Source organism: Cupressus sempervirens, chromosome 2 (genome assembly GCF_028749045.1).
Source record: "Cupressus sempervirens isolate cs-2001-9-10 chromosome 2, ASM2874904v1, whole genome shotgun sequence".
Classification (NCBI taxonomy): Eukaryota; Viridiplantae; Streptophyta; class Pinopsida; order Cupressales; family Cupressaceae; genus Cupressus; species Cupressus sempervirens.
The window spans coordinates 618,816,991-618,844,358 of NC_143119.1; the positions used below are offsets into that span (position 1 = coordinate 618,816,991).

Here is a 27,368-nt window from a genome sequence, read left to right on the forward strand (position 1 = left end):
ATGTATCTCATGATTAAATCAATCCGACTGGGGTTACAACATTAACATGATGACATTGCTTCAACCAACACTCTTTACTACATTTTTATTTTTACTAGTATTTTCTTATAATTGTTTATTGAATCTTTTAAGATGAGACTTGCCCATAACCACTTGTGAATATTTCATCTTATTTATCTAACCAGATGCCCTCTACATCTGATAAAATCCCCATTTAGTGTCTTCTTTCTCAATTTTGGACTTTGTCCTTCCAATAGGAGAAATTTTATGCCTTCTGTAAAAGATGTTAGTAGATGTATGAAGGTGAGCTGATATTTATTATAAGATTTTATAAAACAATGTCAACAAATTTCAAATAATTGTCATCAATTTTTTATGTATACTGAAGCGGAAGTAACTATCCATCATGAAAACTTAAAATCAAAGTATCTCTTCCAATATATTCTGAGTAATTAACTTAGTTTCAGAAGTTTGAATATAAGACTGAACCAATAACAACTAGTAAAAAAGAATATGAATACAATTATCCTCCTCAGACATTTGCAACTGAGAATGACATTCTTCCATATATGAGGTACTAAATATGTATTTCAAGTTTGTGTTATAAGATATATCTATTGGATTACATGTTCGAATATTGTGAATAATGATAGAGTGAGTGAATAAATGGGTTTTAATGATGTCCATGATGTCCATGAGACCATCAGTCTATGGGACCAAGAGCAACATGGTTAACAATTTTGAGGTTTTTTTCAACATGGGCAATTTGAAGATACCCAGAAATGATACAACTGTTTCAACTACATAGTATGTTTTACTCTATTCTCAAATTAGCTGTCAGACATTTTGATCTTTCACCACAGAGCAAGTGTCCAAACTTAAGAAAAGAAATGTTTCATCACTAAAGCTGTTAATTAGGAATGCCATTAACTGACAGTTTATTCACTACCAAATCACTTCATAATCATTCAGAGTTCAAGAATAGAACCATTCTAAACAGAAAATTTTGAGAATTTGAAGATAATATTTAATTCTTTAGAAATGCTCCTTATAAGTTGGGTTCAGCCAGTGAATGGAATATTTTGAAAAGAAAGAGTTCCAAGAAAAGAATGACACTGCCATCTTCAGGGGGCATCTCTGAAAAATGAAACCCACTTGCATGTGTGCCTTGATCTTGTCCTACATTCAACCAAACTTTACTTATTTGGCCCTCCTCGAGTACCAAAAGTATGAACATCATATCAACCTTCTGGTGAAAAACTGTAAAACTATCCTTAAGAACTTCAGAATGCTAAATGATGCCAACAGAATGCTATCATTTGGAAATCTACTCTGCGGCCTGCTATTTCAGACAGAATATAAAGTTATCAGACAGTTTAATAGCCACCACTGTAATGGCTTCTGCTATGTCATCATACAAATGCGAATTATGTGTAGCGTGTACATTTTAGCAGACAAATCCTACATAAAGGTAGATGGTGTATTTACACATTGTAAAATAGATGGAAGGAAAGTAAATTGCAAAAGCATGTTTGCATAATGCCTCTCAGTAACTCCTAGCCAGACAGCTACTTTCATGGACTTGTTATATTTCACATTCCCATTAAAGCACCAGTATCCTGAAATTTACATGCACAACTTCATGTTTAAATGCATTTTTTCACAACTTATTCTGTATGGTAGTGATGAGCTCTTGAAAACTTATTTATCGTAGTTTTTGCAACGTGTTGAAGGAAAACCAAAAATATGCTCGTTGAGGACTTCCCTTAGCCATATGCTGTGGTAAGTGAATGCATCTTGCCCTCCATTTCCAAATCCAGAGAGGTCCATGCAGAAAGAATAACATTTTAGGCATGCGAAGCAAGGGTTTGAATGCAAATATAATAAGCTTTATCTTCAACAATCTATCTTTTTGTTTTTGTTAATTACTCTTCCACAGATGCAAGCTACTGCTTGCATGGAATCAAGTGCTCTCCTAATGTATCTAAAGTTATCTCTCTTTTTGTTTAGTAGAAATGAATTGTATAGCAGTTACTCCATAGAGCAAATAATCACATCAATTTAACAATAAAAGCTATGAGGAATTTATCTCTATATTTAAACTAGAAAGATCAACATTTAAGCTTATGTCCTAAGTTACTGATTCGGGTTCGGGGATGGATTCGGGTTCGTGGAATCGGGCATATGTCCTAAGTTACCCATTTGGGTTCGGGGACGGATTTGAAATCGTGTTCGCATTCATGGATTCAGGAAAAAAAATATATATATCCCATTGACTCTTGTATTTTGTATTTGTGTTCATTGTTCCTTACACAGATCACAACCTTTTAATGCCATTCGATTTTTATGTATGTTCACTATTATAATATTTGCTCTCTATGATCACGCAACCTTTCACTGATAAGAAATGTGTCTTTTGCTTGTTTATTTCTCATTGTTTTACTAAAACAATTACCTGTCAAGATCACCATCTTAAGAGGTTGATCATATAATTCATCATGAGTTAGATACACTAGATGAGTGAAATGTTTTTTAATAGACTCCTTTTAGGGTTACATAAAAAAAACAAAATTAGAAAAAACATTATTTAAGTAGTTTTTTTTTTTTTGGACCCTACTATTGCGGGTCCTCCTAGGTTCGCGCGGACTCGTGCCAAAAAGGACCTAGATGGACCCACACTCCAAAATCCGGACCCTATCTGGACCTGCAGGAAACCCGAACAGAAATCCAGACCCGCGTGAATCCAGACCTGAATCAGGGCCGCAGGGTGTGAACCCGGCTGCATAGCTTATGTCCCTAGAGACAATGACTCGAAATACTTGGAAAAACATTGATTTTAACTCTGATAAACAAAACAATCTTGCAAAGAGTGTATCATCTCCCCTAAGCTGAGAGGTGAGGAGGTATCATGAGAAGTACTTTTTCTTGTTGACTTTCATAGGATCCCAATAGCAAGAAAATTTTGTGCAGTAAAATTTACAGCTTCCTCTATTCTCTCAAGTCTACCTGAGGAAAGTTCCTCATGGGTCAAATATATTTTTAAATTCAGCTCAAAGCCATATTCAAATGGTATTTGTAGGACATTCAAAATATTTGAGCACAATAGAAGACTCCTTAACAATGGAAGTTAGATCTCAATTACTTGTCCTTCTGGTATAATCACCATGTGCCAAACAACATAGAGAACAAGAATGATATGGTGTTTAATTACTTATAGTCTCACACACTTTCTGGTCTTGAAGGTTGATTTCCAAGCAAAGGTCATTATGTCCAAGATGACCACCCAACTCTATTTTAATGGTTATGGTTGGTTTAATGATGTGACGATATTTATAAATATATTATGGCATCCCAATCTCAATTTTGAGTCATAGGCTCAATAGGGTTTTTTTTTAAAATTAAAATGAAAACTGTAGAAAGAACTGTCACATTAATGGTAAAAGTTATTGGGAAGTAAATAGTACTTTCAAAAAGACCAAAATCCAGATAATTCGCACACATGGTAAGTAGTCAAATGCTTGATCATTACTTAGAAAGTATGCTAACAACTAAAAACTGAAGCACCTGTCATAAGAACACATTCAGACTTAGTTTTTGTTAATTCCATAAACTGGGTAAGTAGATGGCTCTTTAAATGTGAACCGACAAGCATCAAAGTTATAAAAATCAGCATAATTACTTAAGCTTCAGCTAGTTATAGCATTAAATCATTATCTTTGTTATTAAAATTTAATATGCAAAGTCAATATCTAGCTATATAGTCTAGGTCATAGTTATAAACCTCAGACTTCAAAATTACTCAGTAGTCCCAAAAAATTTAAAAACTTGAGACTTGTGAAAAACTTGGCCATTTTGCCAAACATCTACAATACATAATTATAAAAAAAAATTGAAAACATATATTACTAAATTTGTAAAATATATTATCGCTTTCCATCATGCATAAATCAAAATCAGGGTTTAATGCATATCATAATCTTTAACTGAGTCTTTCATGAAAAATTGTAAGCCTTTGGTGTGTTTAACGAGCTTTTATCAAAAATTGCCACAAGTTATTCAAAGAATCACTGATGAGATTTTAGACAAGTAACTTGCCAAGACTTTTGGCTCATGAGTACTAATGAGTTTTACAACTATGATCTAGGTTGTGGCTTACAAATGTGATTGGTTCCAACTGCAACAAAAATAAACAAGGGCTACAAGTTCCACAGAGTAATATCAAAGTGCTTCATCCATGAAGAGGAACAGATCCTGAGGATTCTTCATCCTTAGGAACAAAAAACTCTTAGTACGTGCACATGGCTAATCATGTCAGTCACATATCTGGTACATGGAGTCACTTGTCAGAATGCATATTGCTTTTGCTGGCATGAAGTTCATTGAAAACAAAAATAGTAGCTCTATTTGGTCGGGCAGAAAGTGCACATGCTACAGTTCTGAACGGTGCCTGATGCAGACTAAGCTTTTTGTAAATATAATGTTCAGCTTTCTTGCCAAAAATAAAAGAAAAGTGACCATAAAACAAAATGCAATTTGATGAACACTTTATCTTTTGTCTTTTGTACCCAATTTAAAGAAAGGCACATCATGGAAGTCTATTAGCGAAGAGAACATTTTACAACCTCGTAGAAAAACAAACCTCTATTATATAGAGCAAGAAGCAACCTTATCCTTGCACTCCAGAAGCAAAGTCACAGAACAGCTCCAGTCATGAATCTGTGATCCAAGACAGCCTTTGCTATTGGGCGCAAACGATAATTGGGATTTAGCATTGCCTGTGAAAAAGAAGCCATAAAATAAGAATCTTAAACAAAAAAAGTAGAGATTGAATTACAATATCCATTTTGATAGACAACAGTCCTGCAGTGAAATTATAATTACAATAGTTATGCAAAGGAATGTGCAGAGCAGAGTGTGAACATATATAAACAATGGGAACGAAGAGATTGAAAAAGGTTTCAAATAGAAAAATTAATGAATGGCAAAAACACAATATAGAAGTCATTGATTTGTGGCCTAAGGCCCTAAAGCATCATTTTTTAATATCCTTAAAGCTTGAGACTGTGAATCTAGACAAAACTATACTGAAACAAAACTAATGTGAATAAAGTAACAACAGATAAATGTACCATAAAACCAATACACCTGGGAACTAAAAAATTGAGACTTTTTAACAATACCATTTCGAAGCAGAAAAATCGGAAATATAATTATATATTGAGATACCTAAAGTAGCTCCTAGCCCGAGCTACAATAAAGAATTACTAGAAACAAATATATTCAAGATACCTTGAGTAGTTCCAGGCCAGCAACACTTAAAAGACTAGGAATAAAATTTTGCAATACCTGGAGTAGTTCCCAGCCAGCACCATCACCCAGATCAAGGAAATTCACTCCTTCTGTCCAGCGATCATCTGCTTTACAGTACCTGGATGAAAAAGCTCATTAGTTTTAGAACTGGTGATATAAATATGAGTATACAACAAGTACCATTAAATTTAACTTTCAGCAAACCACAGGTGATAAAAGCTTGAGTAGAGTAAAACCATACTCTCTTACTGCTTCCATATCAAGTTGAAAAGTACTTTCTAATAGTCTCTGTAAAACGATGAGAAAGTATGATTAATTACTGTCTTCAGGAAAAATTGTTACTGATTAATTACATTCTTCAGGAATGATTGGAATAAGATAATGCTATCAAATGTTAAAAAGATTTCCCTTAGTTATCTTAGATATGTATAACCTGCAGAGATGGACCATCTATACTTCCAGCTTCACAGAAAGGGATGAACGCCATGTATGCTAATAGAAGGCCTGCTGCATATCTGCCAGGAAAACTCTTAATCAGCACACAAGCTTAACTGAGAGATGCACTGCAAACCAAAACATAGATACTAAATATTCAAGAGAAGATCTGCCATAAAATTACAAACATTTAAACTGTAGGAATATAAAGAAATGAAGATTATTTGATATTTCTAATAGATGATCAATGAACTTCTTTACATGTCATCTGCAATTCCAAAGGCTTTTTTCTCTAGTGGTGTTGAAGCACCAGATTTTTCTGCTCTACGCCATAAACCCTCAGACAGTGCTTCTGAAGCTGTATCTAGAGGCTGATCTCTTGAACCAAAAATTGCCTGATCACTTTGACAAGAGGAAGAATCTTTTAGTTTAACGAAATCCTTAACTGGAAGAGAATAATGTAGATGACCTGCATTAAATTCATAAATCATAAATCATAAATCATAGAACACCTTGGACCATATACATGCCTCATTCCCATCTCAGAGCATGAGTCATTACAAGTGCAGGATTTTTTGTATCTAGTATATCCGGAAACCTAACTTATTTTGATGACATTCAGCAATTCGCTACTTACAGTTATAATAATATAAACTAATGCAATTGTCAAATGCTGAAATATTGAATTTAGTAGATGGGTGCAATCACCATTTACCTTGATGAATGTCAACATAATCCTATCAGTATTGTTGATTGATTTCGAGGCTTTCCCTCATATTTAAGATTCAATTTCAAATTAAATTTAGAATTGTTTTCAATAATCTGCATGACAATGCTTTTGCTGGATTGTTCTAGAAGGGTCCAAATCTATTCATCAAACCCATCTCCTGTAAAGTGATCTTGCAGATATCCTTCAACAATCAAAATATGGGTTCTGGAAGACAGAAAAAGAAGTTTGTCCAGCAAGACAGAAAAAATGTGGATTCTGCAAGACAAAAGATGTGGTTCATTCAAGATAAAAATATTAAGATATCGGTTCTGCAAAACAAAATTTGATCTTTTATTAATCATATCTACCTGCATTTCCATTGTAACAATAATAATGACAATGCTCATTTTGAGTGTGGGATTATTGTCATTGCACAGCAATCCTATTGACTACTAGGACAGGGATTTCTTCAATCTATTATAAGAAAATTCATTGGTTGCACTTGGCATCTTGCATTAATTATGTAACCTTTTCTTTCCTTGCAGCTTGCATTAAAAAAAAAACTACATGTACAGGAGAAGACATTAAGAAAGAGTACCAAAACCCACACTACCATTGATGTGCAAGGAAAAGGCAGCTAAATTACCTTTTGTCAACTGCAAAAGCTAAATCATGAAATTGGGGCATCATGTAAAACAGTAAAAGTGGATGTGGACTACCTTATATCAACTGCAAAAGCTAAATCACGAAGACGGGGCACCAGGTAACTGACAGCTCTTTCCTCGATTATGCTGTCAAGTTCCAAATAAAGTGGTAGTAAATCATTTCATTATTAAGATTTATGCACCGATTATGAAATTAAACAAGTCATGCTTGGTTCAACATGCATACTTCAGGACAACTGAAGCCGGTCCAAGACTCTGGTGCAATCTATTATGGGTATGCATGTAAGAAAGGCCATTGAAAGCACCACGAAGTAACTTGATTATGAATATTTGACGTCTTTTGATTGGTAGATCCCTGTTAAAACGATCCCAAAATTCCCATTCTCCAACAGCCCGCCCTTCTGTTGTTGCTTCTCTTGCAATTGTGGCATAATTTGCTGCAGTTGATTTCCCATCGTCTCGGAAAACAAGCCACTAAATGATAACAAAAGAAAGCATCAGCACCATCTATGTTCTGTACAAGTGTTCCAAAAAAGACATTAGAACTAAACAAAATTCTAGATTTTAGAGCCTAACTTGCCTGCTCGCCTGTACTTGTCTGAAAACCTCCAAGGAGGGTCTGAAGGTTAGGACACATTTCCTCTTCTGGGACATCCTGAAAATCAGTCTTTTTTTTCAGTTAGGTATCACCATGAGTATATTCTTTTTATCTGTAAACATTGACAGAGAACAAACCAAGGAGAATTCTAGCATGCAAAAAAACTTTTAATTCCATAGAACACAAGAAACTTCCTTGACTCCACCACAGAAAAAAGGTTAGAGATGGCACATCTCTTGTTCACATTTGACTGTTGTTGCAAGACCAAATGGGTTTTGGTTCAAGAGTTGAATTTGGTCATGGAAAAGATAACTCGTGGCTAGCATGGTGGCTATGCTCAAGGGAACCCATATGCATTTCATTGTTAAAAGCACCTAAAACATCCAATCCAATTATTTCACATGAAAATATTAAAAGTGTCCAAAACCTAAGTTACCAGTTCAGGTTCAGATAAGAGAACCTCGTATGTGAGTATGTGAATGTGTTTTTAGGGGCTTGGATACGTGTGTATGAAATAGTGTATATATATATATATATATATATATGTATATGTATATGTATATGTATATGTGTGTGTATATGTATATGTGTGTGTATATATATAGAGGGGGGGAGAGAGAGAAAGAGAGAGATGCAATATGTATGCAAAAAAAAAAGAGAAATATACAGTAACAAAAAATAATTTTAAAACTAGTTTTTTAATGAAGTTTGAGCCCACTTGTTTGAGACTAGGCTGTGGGTCCTCGCGGATGTGCCTGGGCCCTCGTTAGGTGTGTACTGGGTGCACACAGGGTGCGTGCCAAGCGCTGTGGTGCGCACAAATTTGCAGGTGTGTGAACCTGTGCACATCCACAGTGCTGGGCACACACCCATAGACAAACCTGGGCCAGATGTGCATCCAAACCTGTTTGAGGGTGCAAGGTGTGAACCTAGTAACATAGCCCCAAACACTTTCTATTGATTCATCTAATATTCACAAGCCACACTATCATCCAATACCATTCATAGATGTCATTTTTGCGTTTTGAAGCTTGCTAGTTGAAGAAAACAAAATAAACAAGGGATAATAAAGTAAGGATCCTAATGTAATGATGGAGCCTTTTACCTTGTTTTATTTTTTTCTCCTTGAATTGAGTGGAAGTGAAGTAGACCCGAAATCTCCACTTACTGTGGTATTTGTGAGGTGTTATGGACGGTAGAATATCATTGCTTAATAAAACCAACAACATGATGATAAGATTAAGATGATATATCAGGAAAATGACACATAAGGATATGATGAAGGAGAATTATCAAATAGATGCGAGGTGTCTCATTTATAGATTTTCCAAGAGAGAAATCAAGGTTCAAGATGCACTGGCTAATGGAGGGAAAGGATTTGAGAAAGTTGTAGTCCTGTGACCAATTTTCCATGAGGTGCAAGAGGTGTGAAATAAATATGTAAGAGGTAAGGTGGCTACATGTGTGAGCAATAAAGATGAGAGGTTAGGTAGCTACACATGTGAGAAAACTCACACGTGCAATCAAGGAATAAAGTTTGCAGGCATGCTCACACATGTGGGAGCATGACGGCAGGAAACACTTGTCAAGTAATGACAAGTTTAGATTTTCTTTTAAATTGTAAATCAATTACCAATAGCATCAAACATAGCACATGAGTTTGGTTACATAATTGGTAACCAAGCTGGTCACATCATCAAAACCCCAACCAGGCTAACCAAAATATATCAAAAACACAAAAAAGTTTGTACTTGACAGATTTAAACCAGTTGTAGAGCTTTATTTCAAATTCAGTACCACACGTGGTTGTCATCGAATACATAACATAATTTCCAGTTTAGTACCACACATGGTAGTCATCCAATAGATAACACAACTACTGAGCATATCAAAAAGTTTCATACGCAATCCATCATAGCAATACTCCTTACTCACAGGCATTATCATCTTGCTGCTTTCCTTCTTCCGTGTCCCCTTGTCCTTCATCTTGCACCTTTTCATTGCTTTTCTGTATATACTTGTCCTTTTGTTGGACTCCGCTTATCTGGAAGGACTCAAATGTGCCAATGGGTGGAGAGATTCTCTCCCAATGAAAGTGTCGAAGTTCTGGGAAGAAATCTGTAAGTATCACTAACTAACTTCAGCATCCATCTTAAGTTGATATTAGTTCTTTAATTTATGCATTCTGGAAATCAATATACTCCTCTCAGAATTTCTTATCCAATTTTTTGAGATAATGGTGCCAATAATCATTATTCTGAATATCCTCCTTGAATAATGGTGATGATCCATCTCCATAACCTTCATAAATTTGTCCACCGGTAGCTTGAGCATGAGAGTAATTATTAATGTCTGTCCTCATGTAGTACCACTACCAGCTGACAGAAAGTTTCTTTATCTTACCTCTGCTATCAGAACATGATTATCCTTTGTACCTAATTGACCTGAGAGCTAGCAAACTACAAAACTGAGGCATGGTAAATGGAATAGGAAGACAACATCTTTTAGCAGACATGCAATCTACACGCAAGAAACTAGTCCCTACTCCAACTATTAAGCTTCCTCTTGATTTTTGCAAACATCCATTTGCAAACATCCAATTCCATGTAGTGGGAAAGTAGGAGATCATATGAAAGGCCTACCCATATATCTCATAATTTTGTCTGGTCCCCCCATTGCCACCAAAAATCTCTCATCCAATCCAAAGACTGACTATTCCAACTTAACAGAATAAACTTGGACTCAGAAATCTTTCCTTATCCAATACTAGGAACAAAGTCATAACATCTACAAGTTGTATGTTTAACAGGAGAGATTCAACTGGTAGATTAATTCCTCTAATCCTGGAGCCTAAAGATTTAGACCTTACTGCATAATATACTGCCTTTGAAGCCAAGACAAATAGGGAAAGGACCAAGGGGCAACCTTGCCTATAGATCTGCCCAAAAGGAAAGCCTCAGAGGAATCCCCATTAATGACAACATGGACATTTACATCTGTAAACATCTTTATCATCTTGCAAAATGTTGCAAGAAACTCTATTCCTCTCAGATAAATAAGTATGAAGGACCACTCGACTCAGTCATAGGTTTTTTCAAAGTCTAGTAATGGTATAACAACCTCCTAATCACTCCTCTCAGCCAAGTTGAGGCCACAGAAGCTTGTCAGAAGGTTCTCAAGAATGTATTTTCCCTTAGCAAACCTTGTCTATGTTGGACGAATAATGTTTGGGAGGATATCAGCCAATTTCTCAGCAACGAGTTTGGGAAGAATCTTATATGATACATTGAGTAGGTCAATTGGTCTCCAGTTCCTAACGTTACTTTTATCAACATCTTCTAGAAGCCATCTTATGATGCCTTTATTAATCTTGTAGAATGGAAATACAACTCAAGTTCGCAGAGTAATGCAAATGATATAGAATAATGTAATTGATATACACATAAAGAAAAACATAGAATGTACCTTAATACTACCATACCAATTGGCGAGGAAATGGTTTATTTATTCATATCAAAAACATCATGAGTACATTGACAATATTCCAAGTACTTTATGGAAGGGTCGGTTGGTTGGGAAAACCAACCGGCGCATTCCCTCACCTCCTAACTACCCAGCCCAATTAAGCTTTAACAAGTACTAAGTACAATAGTTACTTTATTTTGACTACATCTAACCCCCCCCCCCCAACACACAAAAAAAGAGAAGTTCTCTTCTAAACGACTGCTGAACACTGAAAAAAAACTGTGATTTTAAGAAGAGGGATGGAAAGACATCCCTGTACTCAGAGCTCCCCATAGCTGCTGCAGGTCACATTCAGTTGTCTTTTGTTTTGTCTGAACACCTTGTAGTACTCTTAGGGCGTCCATCTTCTTTTCTTTTGTTGTCGCTATCTTGCTTTCCAAGTCAATTTTCTCTATCCTCCATAGCAACTTTCTCTGCTTTCCATTGATCTTGAAGAGTTTTCCATTCCAACCCCCATGCCTTAGCCAAGCTTCTTCCCTGTTGGAGTTCCAAGAAGGTCCCCTGAAAGGCAACTTCCATAGCTACAAGGGTCTCCATGAGAGGCGGCAGTTGTTCCTAACCACCAGAAATAATAACTCTATTTGTTCATGTAGCCGATGTGTCCTCCTATGAATATCCACTTTGTTTTAATAGTCCCCAGTCTATATGGCAACCCATCTACATAAATGCGGTCAATGCTTCCGTTGTTATGACAACTTCCAGATTCTGAGACCTAGCCTGTTGCATGAGCTCCCAGTAGAATGCTCCATGACATGCAACTCAGTGAGAAATAACTCTGCCTTGGCTACGAAAGAAACCATGTCAAAAGGCTCCACTCACTCGCTTTGTATCTCTATCGAGTCCTCATCAACTATCAGTAAAGGGGAAGACACCATCCCTTCTTCCTCAAGTAATCAGTCAACCTCCTCCAGAACCGTATCCGTCGTAGTCATCATACTCTCTTTTGTGAGAATCTCTCCCAACTGGTTTATCTACTACCCTTGTCGACTGAACTACGAGGGCAACTGGGTGCTTTACTTCTGGGCCTAGAGGTGTTTGCAACCTCACCATATGTGCACACTTCGTCTGGCATCTCAAATCTATTACTTTAGTACGGGGGTGTTGTTTTGGGGGGATTAGTTGCGCCATCGCTGGAAGTGATAATCTAGAGGCCCCTCATTTCAAAATTTGTTACCTTTCACCCACTACTTCTTCAACTCTCTCCAAGTTGGGGCTAGGAACATCCATAGGCATTACTCCTGTAGCGATCCCTTTGGGCCCACCAATCACGCTTTGGTCATGGTAAATCTCCGGAGATTCTAATGTTCCTATTGGAAGTGGCCCCTCTACGGGTGGTAAGAAAGCAACTTCCCGTAGAGTTCCCTTAGGCAAATTTATGCCTCCTAGGAATCTTAGGAAGACGAATCTGTATCGATCACCTCCTCTTCGAAACTCTCTTCGTCCTCCTCGTCCTCTTCCAATGTCTCTACCACATGTTGGCCTATATCCTTGTATGTGCCTTATGAGTGCCCCGTGAAAGAAAAAACAAGGCCCTTTGTGTTGATCTAGTAGTCTCAAATTAAAACCCTAGTTCAATTTCCTAAAGGATAGGTTAGAACCCTCTTTTTGTGCCTTAATTTTCAAAAGGGTTAGTGTTTTCAAAATTGGCGCGGGAAGTACATTATTCCTAAGTTTTTCTTTTGTGATAAAAGATAACTTTATTTTTATTTTCCACGATTTAAACCCTTTATTTTCTAAGCAATCATTCATCAGGGTTGTATCTCATGTCTTGAAAGGATGGTCTTTGTCAGCTGTTGATCTTGGCAAGATCAAGGAATAGCGCTTGCCCGCATTATGGAGATGCAAGAGACTTAAGTAAAGCGGGGAAGCGTTGTTGAGACACGTGTCCTTGAATGATGTCATAATCCTGTCACGCCACAATGTTCTGACATTTTCCACTTTATCGCTTTCCCATTGGTTGTTTTCTGCAACGTGGGTGATTCTTTTCATAGTTCTCTTTGATCGTCGATTTGTGTTAGATCAACGATCAGCGCTTACCCACATTAAGAACATGCAAGAACTTTAAGTAAAGCGAGCAAGCACCTTTGCACCACGTAGCCCTTGTTGACATTGGAACCTCAGTGCGCCGCAAAGTCCGTAGACTGTTAGATTTGTCAGACCCTTTTTGCAGAATTGTCAGTACCTGTCAGCACACGTTCAATTTTCTTGCAATGTTATTGGTTGGCTCTTTAATGAAGATGTTACTATGTGATCAATTGTGATGCGCCGCCGATCTTGGTAAGATTGACAGAGAGCGCTTCCCCGCATTAAGAAAATGCACGCTAGTTACACAAAGCGGGGAAGCACCAACAAGACACGTAGCACATAGTGATGTCATGGACCCACTTTGCCAAAAGGTAGTAATAACATTTTCTCGTGGCAATTGTCAGATGAGCTGGAGCATAAAACAAGTATTTCATTGGTTGACTTGGCTGATTGGATCCTAATGGGCGAAGATTCTGATTCACCGTTGATCTTGGTAAGATCGACGGATAGCGCTTCCCCGCATTACGAACATGCACCAATTTTAAATAATGCGGGCAAGCGCCAATGCACCACATGGCACAATGGGACCAAGTTTTGAGGAGGCTGCTGAGTCACGCCAGGTTGTAAAGCCTTGTTGAATTGGAGCACATTCATTAATGGGACACAACACATATATGCCAAGCTGGAAATGATGTCATGGGCATGGAAATTCTAAGAATTAATATTGCAGTCTGTGCCATTGTCAGACTTGTCAGAGCACATTGGTTTAATAGGTGATATCCTATTGGTCAAGTTAGCTGACTAGTTGATATAAGGATACAAGTTTTGGTGATCGTCGATCTTACCGAGATCAAGGGCTGGCGCTTACCCGCATTATGGATGCTAAATAAGATTAACCCTACTACCTTCAATACACATAAGCCAAATGTTGGTGAGAAAGCCCCAGTGAACAACAACAATTTCAATAGACAACCTAGAATGCAAAACTATCCTTATACCACTCAATGGAAGGATGGTAAACCAATCCCTAGCCAAACCCAGAATATAAAAAATAAGGGTACACCAAACCCTCTGCAAAAGGGTTTGGTTAATATGAATGACACTGTGCCATGGTGTATCATTTGTCAGTCACCTCACTCTTCAAAGTATTGTGCAATTACTCAGTCATTTGTTTCAGATCATAGTGCACAAAATGAAGAGGAAGAAGAAGAAAAAAGCCATGATGATGTAAGCTATAATATAGTGAGCATGTGCAATGATTGTGTGGATTCTGATTTGGAAGAAACTGAAAATGATCTTGAAAATAAGAAAATTGCCTATCAATTACATCATCAACAAGTGTTCTTAGACAATGAAGGGTATAATGAAGATCAAGTATGTGTTACATCTTTTGAAGTTGGTCATGTAAACTTGAGAATGCCCTCTAAAGAAGAGATCGATAGGATCACTGCAGAGATGATCTCCAAAGTACATAGCAATTTCAATTTGAAAAGCAAAACAATTAATAATGTTGTTGGGAAGCCTTATGGTATATTTATCAAGGATATTACACATAAGATGAAGGATGAAAACAAGGAGGCTAATGTAGAGACAGTTAAATTTAAAGATATTAAAGCCAAGAAGTGGGAACCCAAGAAGAAGGTTCAGTTCCAAACAAATGAGATAGCAAAAGCAATTGTGCAAGAAAAGTGATCAGGATTTGATACTGTCAAGCAAATGATATTGCCTGTTGTTCAAAAGGTTCCTACTCTAGGTATGATTGTGAAACCCATTATATCTGATCCTATTGACATGATATCCATATTGTCCCAAATTACTGTTAAAGTACACTTATCTGAACTATTTAGAATTGAAGAGCATAAAAGTAAAGCCTTATCATGGTCAGGGGGGATAGAAACTCATAACAATATTGTAAAACAAGATGTCATCCAGCAAACCCCATTAGTAGTAGAAGATAGTGGCATCATATCTCAAATTCCCCAAATGTTTTTGGATGATTCATCAGTAGCGTATATAGAAGATATCGACCCATTCTTTCTCAGCTTGATTATAAAAGGAAAGACCCTAAAAAATTGCATGATAGATTCAGAAGCCTCTAATACCATCATGCCTTCCAAAGTAATGAAAGCCCTAGGGTTGAAAGTAGATACTAAGCAAGGCAGATGTAGAGGTATGAATGCTAGAGAAGTCCCAGTTATAGGTACTATTAATGCTTTACCTTTTAAGCTAGCTGCATATCCTGAGGTAGAGCTGACCATATTAGTCCTTGTAGTTGATATTCCTCCACATTATGGAATGTTGCTCTCTAGAAAGTGAAGTGCTGCTATGGGAGGTAGCCTACAATGTAACCTAACCTATGCCACTTTTCACATAGGAGATAAAGTTGTTAAAGTAGACAGAGAGCCAAGAGTCAGTCATATTTTGGGGGAAGAAATTGACAAAGATGCTACTTGTTTTTTAGACACGGGTGTGAATGCATTCAGAGCTAAGTTAATTATCCAAGAAGTTGAGAAGTTGCCTACTGTGATTGAGCATGTAGTGGAATGTTGTTTGGATTCACCACTATTATGGACCATGTTCTTTGATGGAGCCAGCTCTATAGAAGGTTCAACAGAAGGGGTAGTTTTTGTTTCTCCTGAAAAGAATACTTTTAGATATTCCTTCATCCTAAATTTTTCATGCACCAACAATATAGCTGAATATGAAGCCTTGTTGTTAAGATTGAAAGTTGCCACACGCCATGGAATTAAAAAGTTGCACATCATAGGTGATTCTGAATTGATTATCTCACAGATAAGGGAAACATATGCTTCTAAAAATAAAAGATTGAAACAATATAGAAATGTTGTCTAAGATCAAATAGAATTCTTTGATGCATTTGGTATTTCATGGAGCTCAGAATAAGATGGCTAACTTATTAGCAAATATAGCAATTAAACCACAAGAGGTATCATTTGCAAGCGTTTCACAAATTGAGGTCCAAAATAGACCCTCAATACCTGATAATATTGAGCATTGACAAGTATTTGAAGATGACAAAGACATTGTGAATTTCTTGTTGAATGAAGATAAATACCATAGTCAAGAGTTGGATTGTAGTGATTTGGTTGAAACCATAGATGGCAAGGAAACAATCTTTGATCAAGAGGTGATACAATTAAAGACTAATAAAGTACCTAAAGGTTTGATTGTTTTGGAGAACATGTTTGATAACCAAGATAGGGTAAGGCCAGGGGCTAAAGATTGTAAACCTCAAGAGCTAGAAGAGATAAATTTGGGTACTAATGAGGCCCCTAAGAAAGTTTATATTGGTCAGAATTTCTCAAAAAAAATTAGAAAGCCTTTGATTGACCTACTGAGAAAATATAGGCATGTTTTTGCATGGTCATATGATGACCTAAAGGCTTGTAGAGAAGATCTTTTCCAACATGTCATACTATTTAAGGATAATGTAAAACCATTTAGGCAGAAATAGAGACAAGTCAATCCCACTTTAGCCCCTAAACTGCAAGAGGAATTGATGAAATTAAGGAATGGAGGGATAATTAAACCTATTAGACATTCCACTTGGGTCTCAAATCTAGTACCTGTAAGGAAAAAGAATGGAGATATCAGATTGTGTGTGGATTTCAGAAATCTGAACATTGCTTCCCTTAAAGATAATTACGGGTTGCCAAACACGAAAGCTATGTTGCAACAAGTAACTGGGTCTGAAGTTATGTCTCTAATGGATGGGTTCTCAAGGTACAATCAAGTTCTGGTGAAAGAAGAGCAGTTTAAGATAACATTTACAACTCGCTAGGGAACTTATGTATATGTGAAAATGCCATTTGGATTGATTAATGCTGGCGCCACTTTTCAAAGAGCTATGGATGTAGCTTTCCATGAGTACATCAATAAGTTTATGGTTGTATATCAAGATGACCTTACAGCTTACTCCAAAAGGGTTAAAGACCATTGTAAGCATTTTGAGAAGATTTTTATCAAAGCCTTGGAATATGGAGTGTCACTAAACCCAAAGAAGTGTACATTTGGGGTAACTAAAGGCAAACTATTGGGACATATAGTATCAAAGGATGGTGTAAAAATAGATCCTGAAAGAGTAGCAGCTATCAATAAGGTGCCTAAGTCAAAAAATGTGAAAGGAATACAATCTTTCTTTGGGCTAGTTAACTTTCTGAGGAGATTTGTTACAAACTTTGTTGAGATTAACAGACCTATTTCCAAGATGCTCAAGAAAGGAGCTACTATTAACTGGGATGGTAAACCTTCATAGGCATTTCAAGATATTAAAATTGCCATAAAGAATGCTCCAGTCCTTAGGACTCCAGATTACACAAAACCAATGCACATATTCTCTTTTGCATCTTTCCATACTGTAGCTGCAATCTTGCTGCAGAAGAATAAAGAAGGATATGAACAGCCAATTGCATTCTTCAATAAGTCACTACAGCCTGCTGAACTAAAATATGAGATAAATGAGAAACAAGCATATGCTTTGGTGAAAGTTGTTAAGGCTTTTAGATGTTATTTAGTAGGTGCCATTGTCATTGCATTTGTACCAAGTGCTACTGTAAAGGACATTTTTTCTCAACAAGAAGTATCAGGTAGAAGATGCAGGTGGAATAACAGGATCCAAGAATTTAACATTGAAATACAAATGACAAAATTGGTAAGAGGTCAAGGACTAGCTAAACTTATGGCTCAGTCTAATTTGAATGCTAATCAGATAAATATGGTAGCAAATGACCTTAGATCTGACTTATGTGACATGGATCACTGTGAGTGGTATACTAATGTTATCCATTATCCACAACACATGGAAGCTCCTTCCCATTTGACTGAAAATGAGAAAAGGAGTACTAAGTTACAACCCATCAGGTATATCATTTTCAGAAACAATTTATGGTGGAAAAATTTTGAGGGAGTACTATTAAAATGTGTTGACCAAGAAAAGTCAAAAGAAGTGTTGAATGAAATGCATGCTGGAGTTTGTGGAGGACATTATATGGCCAAGACCACTGCACACAAGGTAATGAGAGTTGGATTCTGGTGGCCATCCCTTTTTAAGGATGCTCAGATCATGGTTAGGAAATGTGATGCTTGTCAGAGGTTTGCAGGAAAATTGAAATTCTCAGGTAATACTCCATTAAAGTCGGTTGAGGTTCAAGCACCATTTCAGCAATGAGGCATGGATTTCATAAATGAGATCTCTCCTAAATCTAGCACTGGCTATTCCTGGATTTTAGTTGCTACTAATTACTTCACAAAATGGGTAAAAAAATTGTGACAGATAATGCAATGTGTTTCAGATCTGATGAGTTCATAAAATTTTGTGATAAATATCGGATAACAAGATCAGCATCTTCTCCTTATCATCCACAAGGAAATGGACAAGCTGAATCCACAAATAAAAGCTTGTTAAAAGTCATTAAGAGGACCTTGGATGATCACAAGAAGGAATGGGATTCCAAGTTGCAGCTAGCAATATGGGCTGACAGGGTGACTGTGAAGAAAGCCATTTGTGTAGGCCCATTTGATATGGTATATGGAATTCAGGCAAGGATGCCTCAAAATAACCTAATGAGCTTGTATAACTACAATCAAATGTATGATGAGGATATCACCATGCAAGAAAGAGTGGATGAGTTAGTTGGATTGACTGAGACTAAAAAAGAGGCATCAATTAGAAATCAGAAGTTGCAACTACAAGTCAAAACACTTTATGATAAAAGGACAGTGAAAAAGAAATTTGAAGATGGAGATTTAGTCCTCATGTGGAATGCCAAGATTGAGAATAAAGGAAAACATGGTAAGTTTGATCCTGTATGATTAGGTCCTTGTCTGATTGAAAATACGTGGGGAGAAGACTCTTCTATTCTCAAGGATTTGACTGGTAATATTCTTGAACTGCCAGTTCATGGACAGTTCTTGAAGAGATATTTCTATTGAAATACTTGTTTTATCCATGAACAGTAGTATAGGCTCTTCTATATTTTGTATATCCTTTGTCTTTGTATAGTGTCCTGTGCATAGTTTTGTCCTTGTTGCTGTTGCTCTCTCAGAAGTTGTCAGTTTTTAAGAAAGCTCTGTTTTGTGGTCTGCTTCTCTTAGAAATTTTGAGCCCTCATTTGAATCCAAAAAATTCAATGTCCCCAGACAAAGCCACTGTTGACCTATATCCTTGTATGTGCCTTATGAGTGCCCCATGAAAGAAAAACCAAGGCCCTTTGTGTCGATCTGGTAGTCTCAAATTAAAACCTGTTGTGAGGTTTTCACACATCGCCCCAAAATCTTGGGGACCCCCTTTTTAATCGCCTTTAGGGCCAGTGGAGAAGGTTAGATGTATTTTTCACCCGGTTTCAACTTGATTTTCCAGAGCTATCAGTTCTATCCTTAGGCCGAATAAGTTCAAAATTGATTTCAACTTGGCAGGATAAGATTGTGAATTTTGTACTTAGACGATTTCTTTTGAAAATTTGGATTTAATTGTAAATTTGAATGATTTTCAAATAAGGAAATTTTTCGTTAGACTTAGGTTCTTGGAAAATCTTATTTTTTTTGGTGAAATAGAATTTAATTTTGTAAGATGAAGTTAAATTGCAAAATCGATTTTTACTCTAGAGGCAATTTTATTTTTTGTCATAAAATTTTAATTATTTAGCAAAATCGATTTAGAGGAAAATTGCAAAAATTGGCTTTAATAGATTAAATTTGCCTTGAAAGCTTTTGGTATTTAATGAAATTGGTAAATTAATATTAAGAAATGGCTTTTGGTTAGCCAAAATTCAACTTCAAGGATGTATTAATTAGCAAACCCTCATTAAATAGAAATTTTTAGCATCCCCAAGGCACCATTCAATTTCGTTTTGCAATTTGTGGTTAATTAGTAAATTAAAAGTGCAGTTTTCATTTTAGAAAATTAAAATTTTGGCAAAGTATTTAAAGTGGGCCACTAACTTAGCTTTAATTTTGGTTTTTTTTCCTCTATAGGACCAAGTCGGCCAGCCTGGGAGGAAGGTGAAAGCTGCTATAAAGGGAGTCCCCTCCCATTTCATTTTCATCAATTCATTTGCTCCTCATGCTTGGGCGAATTTGAAGCAAGGGCAGATTTTCAGACTTGGGCGAAATTGGTGGAAGGCAGTTTTTTGGCGATTTTTGGGCAACTTCTCCATTGCCATTGTTGGGCGATTTGTCTAAGGGCCAGATTTTTTGCGTTTTTGGGGATTTTTGCTCCACTTTGTGGGCTACGATTTGTGCCCTAGGTGGCAGATTTTACAGATTATCAGACTTGGGCGAATTTTGTGGAAGGGCAGATTTTTTTCATGCTTAGCCGAATTTTGTGGGGGCCGAAATTTGTGGAAGACAAAATTCTGATTTTCTAGAGGGGCCGCAATTTTTTATATCAGATTTGGGCAATTTTGTTGGGAGAAGAGATACATATGAAAGTTTGATTTTTGCATAGAAGGCAAGTGTTGGATAAGCTTAGAGGCTTTGTTTTCTAATTTGCAAAGGGATTTGTAATTCTTTGATGTCATATCCCGGGTTCCGAAAAGTTGCTGTAAGATTATTAGTTAAGGTGAAAGTCATCATCTAGAGTTGCAAGGAGTGCTTAAGCTGACATCCATTCTTTCGCTCTTTTCTAAGAATTGCACTACTTGGTTCTTCTTGCCTTTTGGTCCACCACTCTACCATCCCGTAATAGGGCGACGAGCATGGAGGATGATAGTGCAAGTAAGAATCCCAAGCGGGCAAACGCTAAGAAAGACAAAGAGGATATGACGCCCAAAACTTCCTTCTTCTCGAAAATGAAGAAAATAACCGATACTAATATCGCTACAGTGGACATGATACGGATGAGGGACAGACTAAAGGAAGGACAATCCCCCTTGGCAAAGAGGATATACAAGAGCGGAATTGTACATGCAGCAGCTTTTCCTCCTACTTTGCCTTGTCCGGAATTGATTATGGAGTGTGCATCCAGATTTGATCTAGACAGTAAATCCATCATTTTTGGCGAAGGGAAGAGAGTGTTGGCCAACATTGGTGAACAAGCAATTGAAGAGACATTTAATATTCCTCAGAGCAAGGGCATGATAGTTGTAATGGTGGATCAGGCGGCCAAATCATTTCAAGGTAACCAAGAGGCCTACTTCTCACATCTAAAGCGGAATTGGATACACGAAGGAAGGAAAGGAGTTAACAAATCAACAAGGCTTACAGTGGCAGATTTCAAGCCGGAATATGGCGATCTCATTGTTCTTCTCAGTCGGATCATGGGCCTAGCTCAAGCTATGCAATTCGAAAACTGGATGTACTTCTTCATTGATGAAATTGAAAAGGGAAAAGGAAAATTTGATTGGGCTAGGATCATAAGTGAAAATTTAGAATTGCAACTTAGAACAGTTCAAAACCAAAGGCAATTCTACATGGGATCCTATCTGTTTTACTTAATTGCTAGATTGTATGAGAGTCCGGGACTTAGGGCCTTAGGAGAGATTGGTAATGGGCCGGGGCAATATTTGGTGCATGAATGCTATCCGCAGCTTCATTTGCACAATAACAAAGATTACAAGATGTTTTGCGATGCATTCGCCATGAAGACAGTAAGGGTATTACAAGGGGCGCCTGCTAAGAGACTTTCATCGGAAGCAGAAGCAAGGATTAAGAAGTTTGGGAGTTGGTTCATCCAATTCCCGCAATTCACATACATTAGAGTGGCAGGTAGTACAGTTTGTCCCAAGAGGCTTCCAAGATACCCGCCCGACAAGGTAGTTTTGATGGAATTGGCTAGGCAGCTTGAGCACTATGATAGAGTAATGAGGAATGAGGGGAAAACAGGCGTTTCCTTCTCAATTCGAGATTGGATGAGTTAGGAAAGGCTGCCGTCAAAAGGAAACATCTGAACACCCTTTCCTCACTCAATGCTTTTATTGGGTTTGCAAAGGAATATGAGAAGGATCACGAAAGGATACTACAAGCAGCAAACAGCGTGGCAAAGTCAGCAGAACTCCGAGCGAAACACACACCTTGTCCTCCTATGGAAGAAGTTAACGAAAGGCTAGCTAAGTTCATTGCCTTAGCTAAAAGAACAAAAGAAAAAGGAAGAATTATATTAGAAGATCATCTTATGTAAGCCCAAGTGGCAACTTTCTCTTTCTTCTAGAATAGGACAAGTGTTTGTTTCTGATTGGCCACCATTTTGGTGCCTTCTCATTGGTTGCCACTTTTGCACTTTTTTTCATTGGCCGATGAGGTGGCATCTTCTCATTGGCCGATGGGGTGGCAACCCTAATTAGGGTTTTTGGATCCAATCTGGATCGTCGATCTTGTTTTGATCTCTACTGTCCATTGTATTTTGGACCTCTATATAAGGCCATTGGCTCTCATTTGTAAAGGAGGGGGGGTTGGAGAAATTGTTGCGAAAATAATACCAAAGTGCTCTCTTTTTCATTGCATGTTGACTAAGAACATTGGGTGTTATTGCATGTTTTCTACTTCCACATAGTTAAATTTTTCTTTTCAAGTTGAAGCAATTTCATTTCAAGTTGTTAGAGTAAGAGTAAAATAAAATGGATAGTTGCATGGTAGCTTTGGTAGATGTTTGATAGGGGTCAACACTAGGCCACTAGCATCCTAGCGGCTGGTTGGGAGGCTTTGTGTGGTGATCTAGTTTACTTTCCTTTGAAGCGTTGCATCTATGGAGGTAGGGCCGCTGGTTAGCCTTCATTAGATTCGATCCCCGTCCATCTGCTAACCTTCCATTCTTAGGAGTAGGAGTAGTTGAGCAGCCAAATTTCATGCTTAGAAGAGGTTAGTTAGAGAAGTAAACCAAAACATCGGCATTCTCACCTTCCATCGCCACTCACCCTACATTGCCATCATCGCGCCATCAACATCATCTAGCATTCATACCGAACCACCATCTCCATTTTCTCACCAAGATCCAGATTTTTCTCAAACAAGAAAACGTAAGGCCGCCTATGTGATTACCAGCAAATCACATTGATAAAACTGAGCGAGTATCCAACGGTGTAAGGAACATTGGAGTTATACTCATGTCCCATGAGAGATAACTTTTCAAGAGAGGAATTGTGTATTTGATATTCTGTATCAAGCATCCAATTACTAATATGTTATGTAGTGACACAAAACTCGCATCAACAAAACCCTAATTCAATTTCCTAAAGGATAGGTTAGAACCCTCTTTTTGTGCCTTAATTTTCAAAAGGGTTAGTGTTTTCAAAATTGGCGCGAGAAGTACATTATTCCTAAATTTTTCTTTTGTCATAAAAGGTAACTTTATTTTTATTTTCCACGATTTAAACCCTTTATTTTCTAAGCAATCATTCATCACGGTTGTATCTCATGTCTTGAAAGGATGGTCTCTGTCAGTCGTTGATCTTGGCAAGATCAACGAATAGCGCTTGCCCGCATTATGTAGATGCAAGAGACTTAAGTAAAGTGGGGAAGCACTGTTGAGACGTGTCCCCGAATGATGTCATAACCCTGTAGCGCTGCAATGTTTTGACATTTTCTACTTTATTGCTTTCCCACTGGTTGTTTTCTGCAACATGGGTGATTCTTTTCATAGTTCTCTGTGATCATTGATTTGTGTTAGATCAACGATCAATGCTTACCCGCATTAAGAACATGCAAGAAATTTAAATAATGTGGGGAAGCGCTAACTTGACGCGTGGCAAAGTGGGACCAATTGCAACCAAGGTTTGCTGATGTGTGACATGCTGGAAGAGTTATTGCACCAGTTGGATCGTATTTTTTTTCCATATTGCCGTAAAGTGTTTCATTTTCCTAACCGTTGATCTGAGGGAAGATCAACGGCCGGTGCTTGCCCGCATTATCAAAATTCGAGAGTTTTAAATAATGCGAGGAAGTGCCTGTTCGACATGTGGCCGGATTTTCAAAGCTATAAAGCGATTTTGTTTTTTGAAATAGGGTCGTCTGATGTTGTGAGATCGACGGATAAGATTCAAATTTGAATGCAACATGGAAATAATTGCTAATGGAAGTTATGTCGCTCAGACCTCATTCATGTGATTTCAATGCATGAATATAATTTGCAAATCTGCCATTATTGAATCACAAGATTGCGAAAGGTTAGTAGAGAGCAGAGATTTCCCAGACCTAGGGCACAGAATTTTACCGGGTGATTCAGTGAATTGCAGCAAAAATTCTACAGAACAGAGGCACAATTCAATGGGTAAGTACTTTGCAACCTCTGAAAATCAAGGATTTGGTGTTCTGTAAAGCTTAAGGTTTTCAAAATGCCTCCACGAAAGGAATTCTTTGGACATACTGATTATCTCAAGAGGTCTGTCCATGATGATTTTCTTGAGCAATTTCCCCCGTCTGTGCACGAAATAACAACAGGAAGAGAATTCATGCCGAAGAACCCTAAGTTGATAGTTGCAGAGGGTTTCTATGATAAAGCAAATAATTTGAAAGATGCCAAGATTTCCATAGGAGGATTAGAATTGTTCAAAAAATGGTTTGCTAAAAGAAAACTAGATACCCCTTTAAGCAATGTCTGGGAGTTTGATATTGGAAAATTAGTAGTCCCCGGGGTTTTCTTTGACAATGATCTTTGGGTTGACCTGGCTAAGAAATATGATCCAATTACCAGGTTTATGAAGAACTATGCTAGTGATAATTTATTTAGGGTTTCTCCTGAACTGATTAGCGAGGTTTTCAACCTCAACCCTAACCGTGTTATGCACGAGATTATTGATATGGATGACCTACAAGCAAGGTATGATGCACAGAGAGTGTACCTAAGAGCAAGGCCTCTACAACAACATTTCACCATGATTGGTACACTGCCCTTGGTCACACCCAATACCCCAGAGCCACTGATGATGAAATACTTTAATCCTAGGGCTCAGGCTTTGTACTTTTCCCTCTGCCAAATCTTTGGGATGGATGAAGGGGAACACATCCCAGGCTCTATTGTTCTTATTATGGCTCAAACATTACAGTTTGAAATGAGCAGTATTTTGTATTTTGCCTCTCTCCTAATAGAAGAAATTCATAATGGAATGGTAGGAATATCAAATGGAGAGGTAAATAGACCCTTTTGCTGGTACTCCCTGCTCATGCATGTCTTTTTAAGGGAGTTACCTTTTTCTCTAAAGGTATGGAACTAGAATTGACAAGGGATGGTGAAAAGAATCCAGTCCAATTGTTGAGTGTTGATATGACTTGGGAGGCCAGGAATGCTAGTTTTGTAAGGTTTGACAAGTATCTTGCATCTAGGCTTAAATTGCTTTTGAGAGGGGATAGCGCTAGAATTCCACAATCACTATTAGAATTGGTTAGAACCAAGGTCCATGCAAAGGGGCTTTTGGTTAGTCACAATTGGGGGGATATAATCCCATATAATGTTTCTACAATGATCAGAGTATATGGTTTTTTGGGGAAGCCTCATTTTCTACCTTTCCATGTGCCATTGAAGGTAGGAATAGCAGAATTGCTGTGACAGATTGGAACCATTGAGGAGAGAGACACGATTGGTAAGGGTAAAGGCAATTTCTTCTCAATTGTTACTCTAGCACATGATTTTATTTTTGTGAGGAAGGGACGGAGACATCTCAGTGTATTCTTGAATAAGTACAACATGGTAGAATCCCATGCAAGGTACATTGACCCAAAGGGGTTCTTTGATCTTCTAAGAGAAAGGACGAAAGCCACCTGTATCATACAGCAAGTATACTTCCCTAAGGATGTTATCAGAAATATCTTCTCATTACAAGAACAAGAGGTGAGGAAAGAAAGATGGATAGTATTTAGCAAAGTTCTGGGATTCATTAATGCATTTGACTTTAACTATGATCCTTTGAAAGATAAAAAATATTGGGGAGCCAAAATGCATGTGTTGATGAATAACTTTGCTGTAATAATGCAAACCATGAATGAGAAGAAGGCCACATATGTCAAAGCCTATCCTGACAGAGCTGTAGAGGTACAAAGAAGAATAAACAGTAGAATGATAGTTGCTCCTGGTCAGTATACATTGCAGAAGAGGGCTGGGTATGTGATAGTTCAAAACATACAAGTTCCCCCTCATAGAAGACCAAGGCCAGAGAGTCCACCTGCAGCTAGTGCTCTAAAGAGACAGAAACTAGAACAAGGGTCCTCTTCTCGTGTAGAAGAGTATTCCCCAAGTCAAACCCCGATTAGAATACATGATGAAGCATCCTTAAGGGAGCAGCTGAGACAGATTGGTGGAGAAGGGGATGTAATTGTTACCACTGCAGACATGGAAAGATGAGTGCCTCAAGAGCCTCCTGTACCCTCTTTAGACCTTACAGTTGCTGATTATCAAGGTAAGGAAATAGACCCAATAATTGCTCAAGCTTCTAAAAAGTTTATAAATGATGAAAATTTTGTTAAGTTTAGGGCTTTTGCACAATTTTGTGGAGAAGGAATATAGGAAATTTGGAGAAAATGTGCAAGAAAATAAAGGCAAAGCAGCCCGGCAAATCAGATTCTGTCATTAAAGAGGAGGTAAAGTCTAAGTTTTTCAGTGATTTTGCTCAATTAACACCTGAGGCCGAGAGCCAGTTGGTTAAGGAGTCTGGGGTCCTAGTTTTGCCTGAGTGGGACATAGCTAATGCTATGATCTTTGACTCAATTAGGAAGGAGAAGAATGTACAATATAAAACAGAGGAGAAAATACTGCAGGCACATAGGGGAATTAAATTCAGTGATAACCACCAAGCCCTAGTAATTTGGTCAATTGGGAAGAGAGACAAAACTAGAACGCAAGAAATTTCTAGTGCAGAACATACTGGTGCTCTTACAGTATATAGGACTGGTGAAGTAAGTAAACAAATTTTTGGGATGGCTTCAGAAATGGTAAAATTTGGGAATGTGGTGTTTGGAAAAGAACAAGATAGGTTCTTTGAGCTTAATGCTAAATTTGAAGAAGTCCTGAAGGCCTATGAGGAAAGGGGAAAACAGATACAATTATTGGAAAATCAAGTATCTCAAATGGACAAACAACTTGGGAAGAGAAAGGTGGGAGAATCCAGCAGACCAAGAATTGTATACCCCAGGCCACCAGTTGAACCATTTAAGTCAA

General features: G+C 37.5%; 1 protein-coding gene across 8 annotated transcripts in view; it reads right to left on the reverse strand.

Moving 5' to 3' along the window:
- Nucleotides 1–869: 869 nt before the first annotated feature.
- LOC149574901 (Protein kinase superfamily protein) overlaps nt 870–27,368 on the reverse strand; it is a 192,506-nt gene continuing 166,007 nt past the window's right edge. Inside the window, exons 5-13 of one of the 8 annotated variants that reach the window (XR_016360107.1) lie at nt 7,700–7,774; nt 7,346–7,593; nt 7,174–7,245; nt 6,007–6,147; nt 5,744–5,825; nt 5,552–5,598; nt 5,347–5,428; nt 4,640–4,775; nt 870–1,339 (exon numbers count right to left, since the gene is read on the reverse strand). Coding sequence is in view for 4 of the 8 variants with exons in the window: in XM_089814751.1 (XP_089670877.1) it covers nt 4,692–4,775; nt 5,347–5,428; nt 5,552–5,598; nt 5,744–5,825; nt 6,007–6,147; nt 7,174–7,245; nt 7,346–7,593; nt 7,700–7,774 (831 nt within the window). In the remaining 4 variants the exon portion in view is untranslated. Of the gene's footprint in view, nt 1,343–3,943; nt 4,776–5,346; nt 5,429–5,551; nt 5,599–5,743; nt 5,826–6,006; nt 6,148–7,173; nt 7,246–7,345; nt 7,594–7,699; nt 7,775–27,368 lie in introns of those variants that run through there. The other 7 variants (XR_016360108.1, XM_089814751.1, XR_016360106.1 and 4 more) reach the window with 7 other exon arrangements.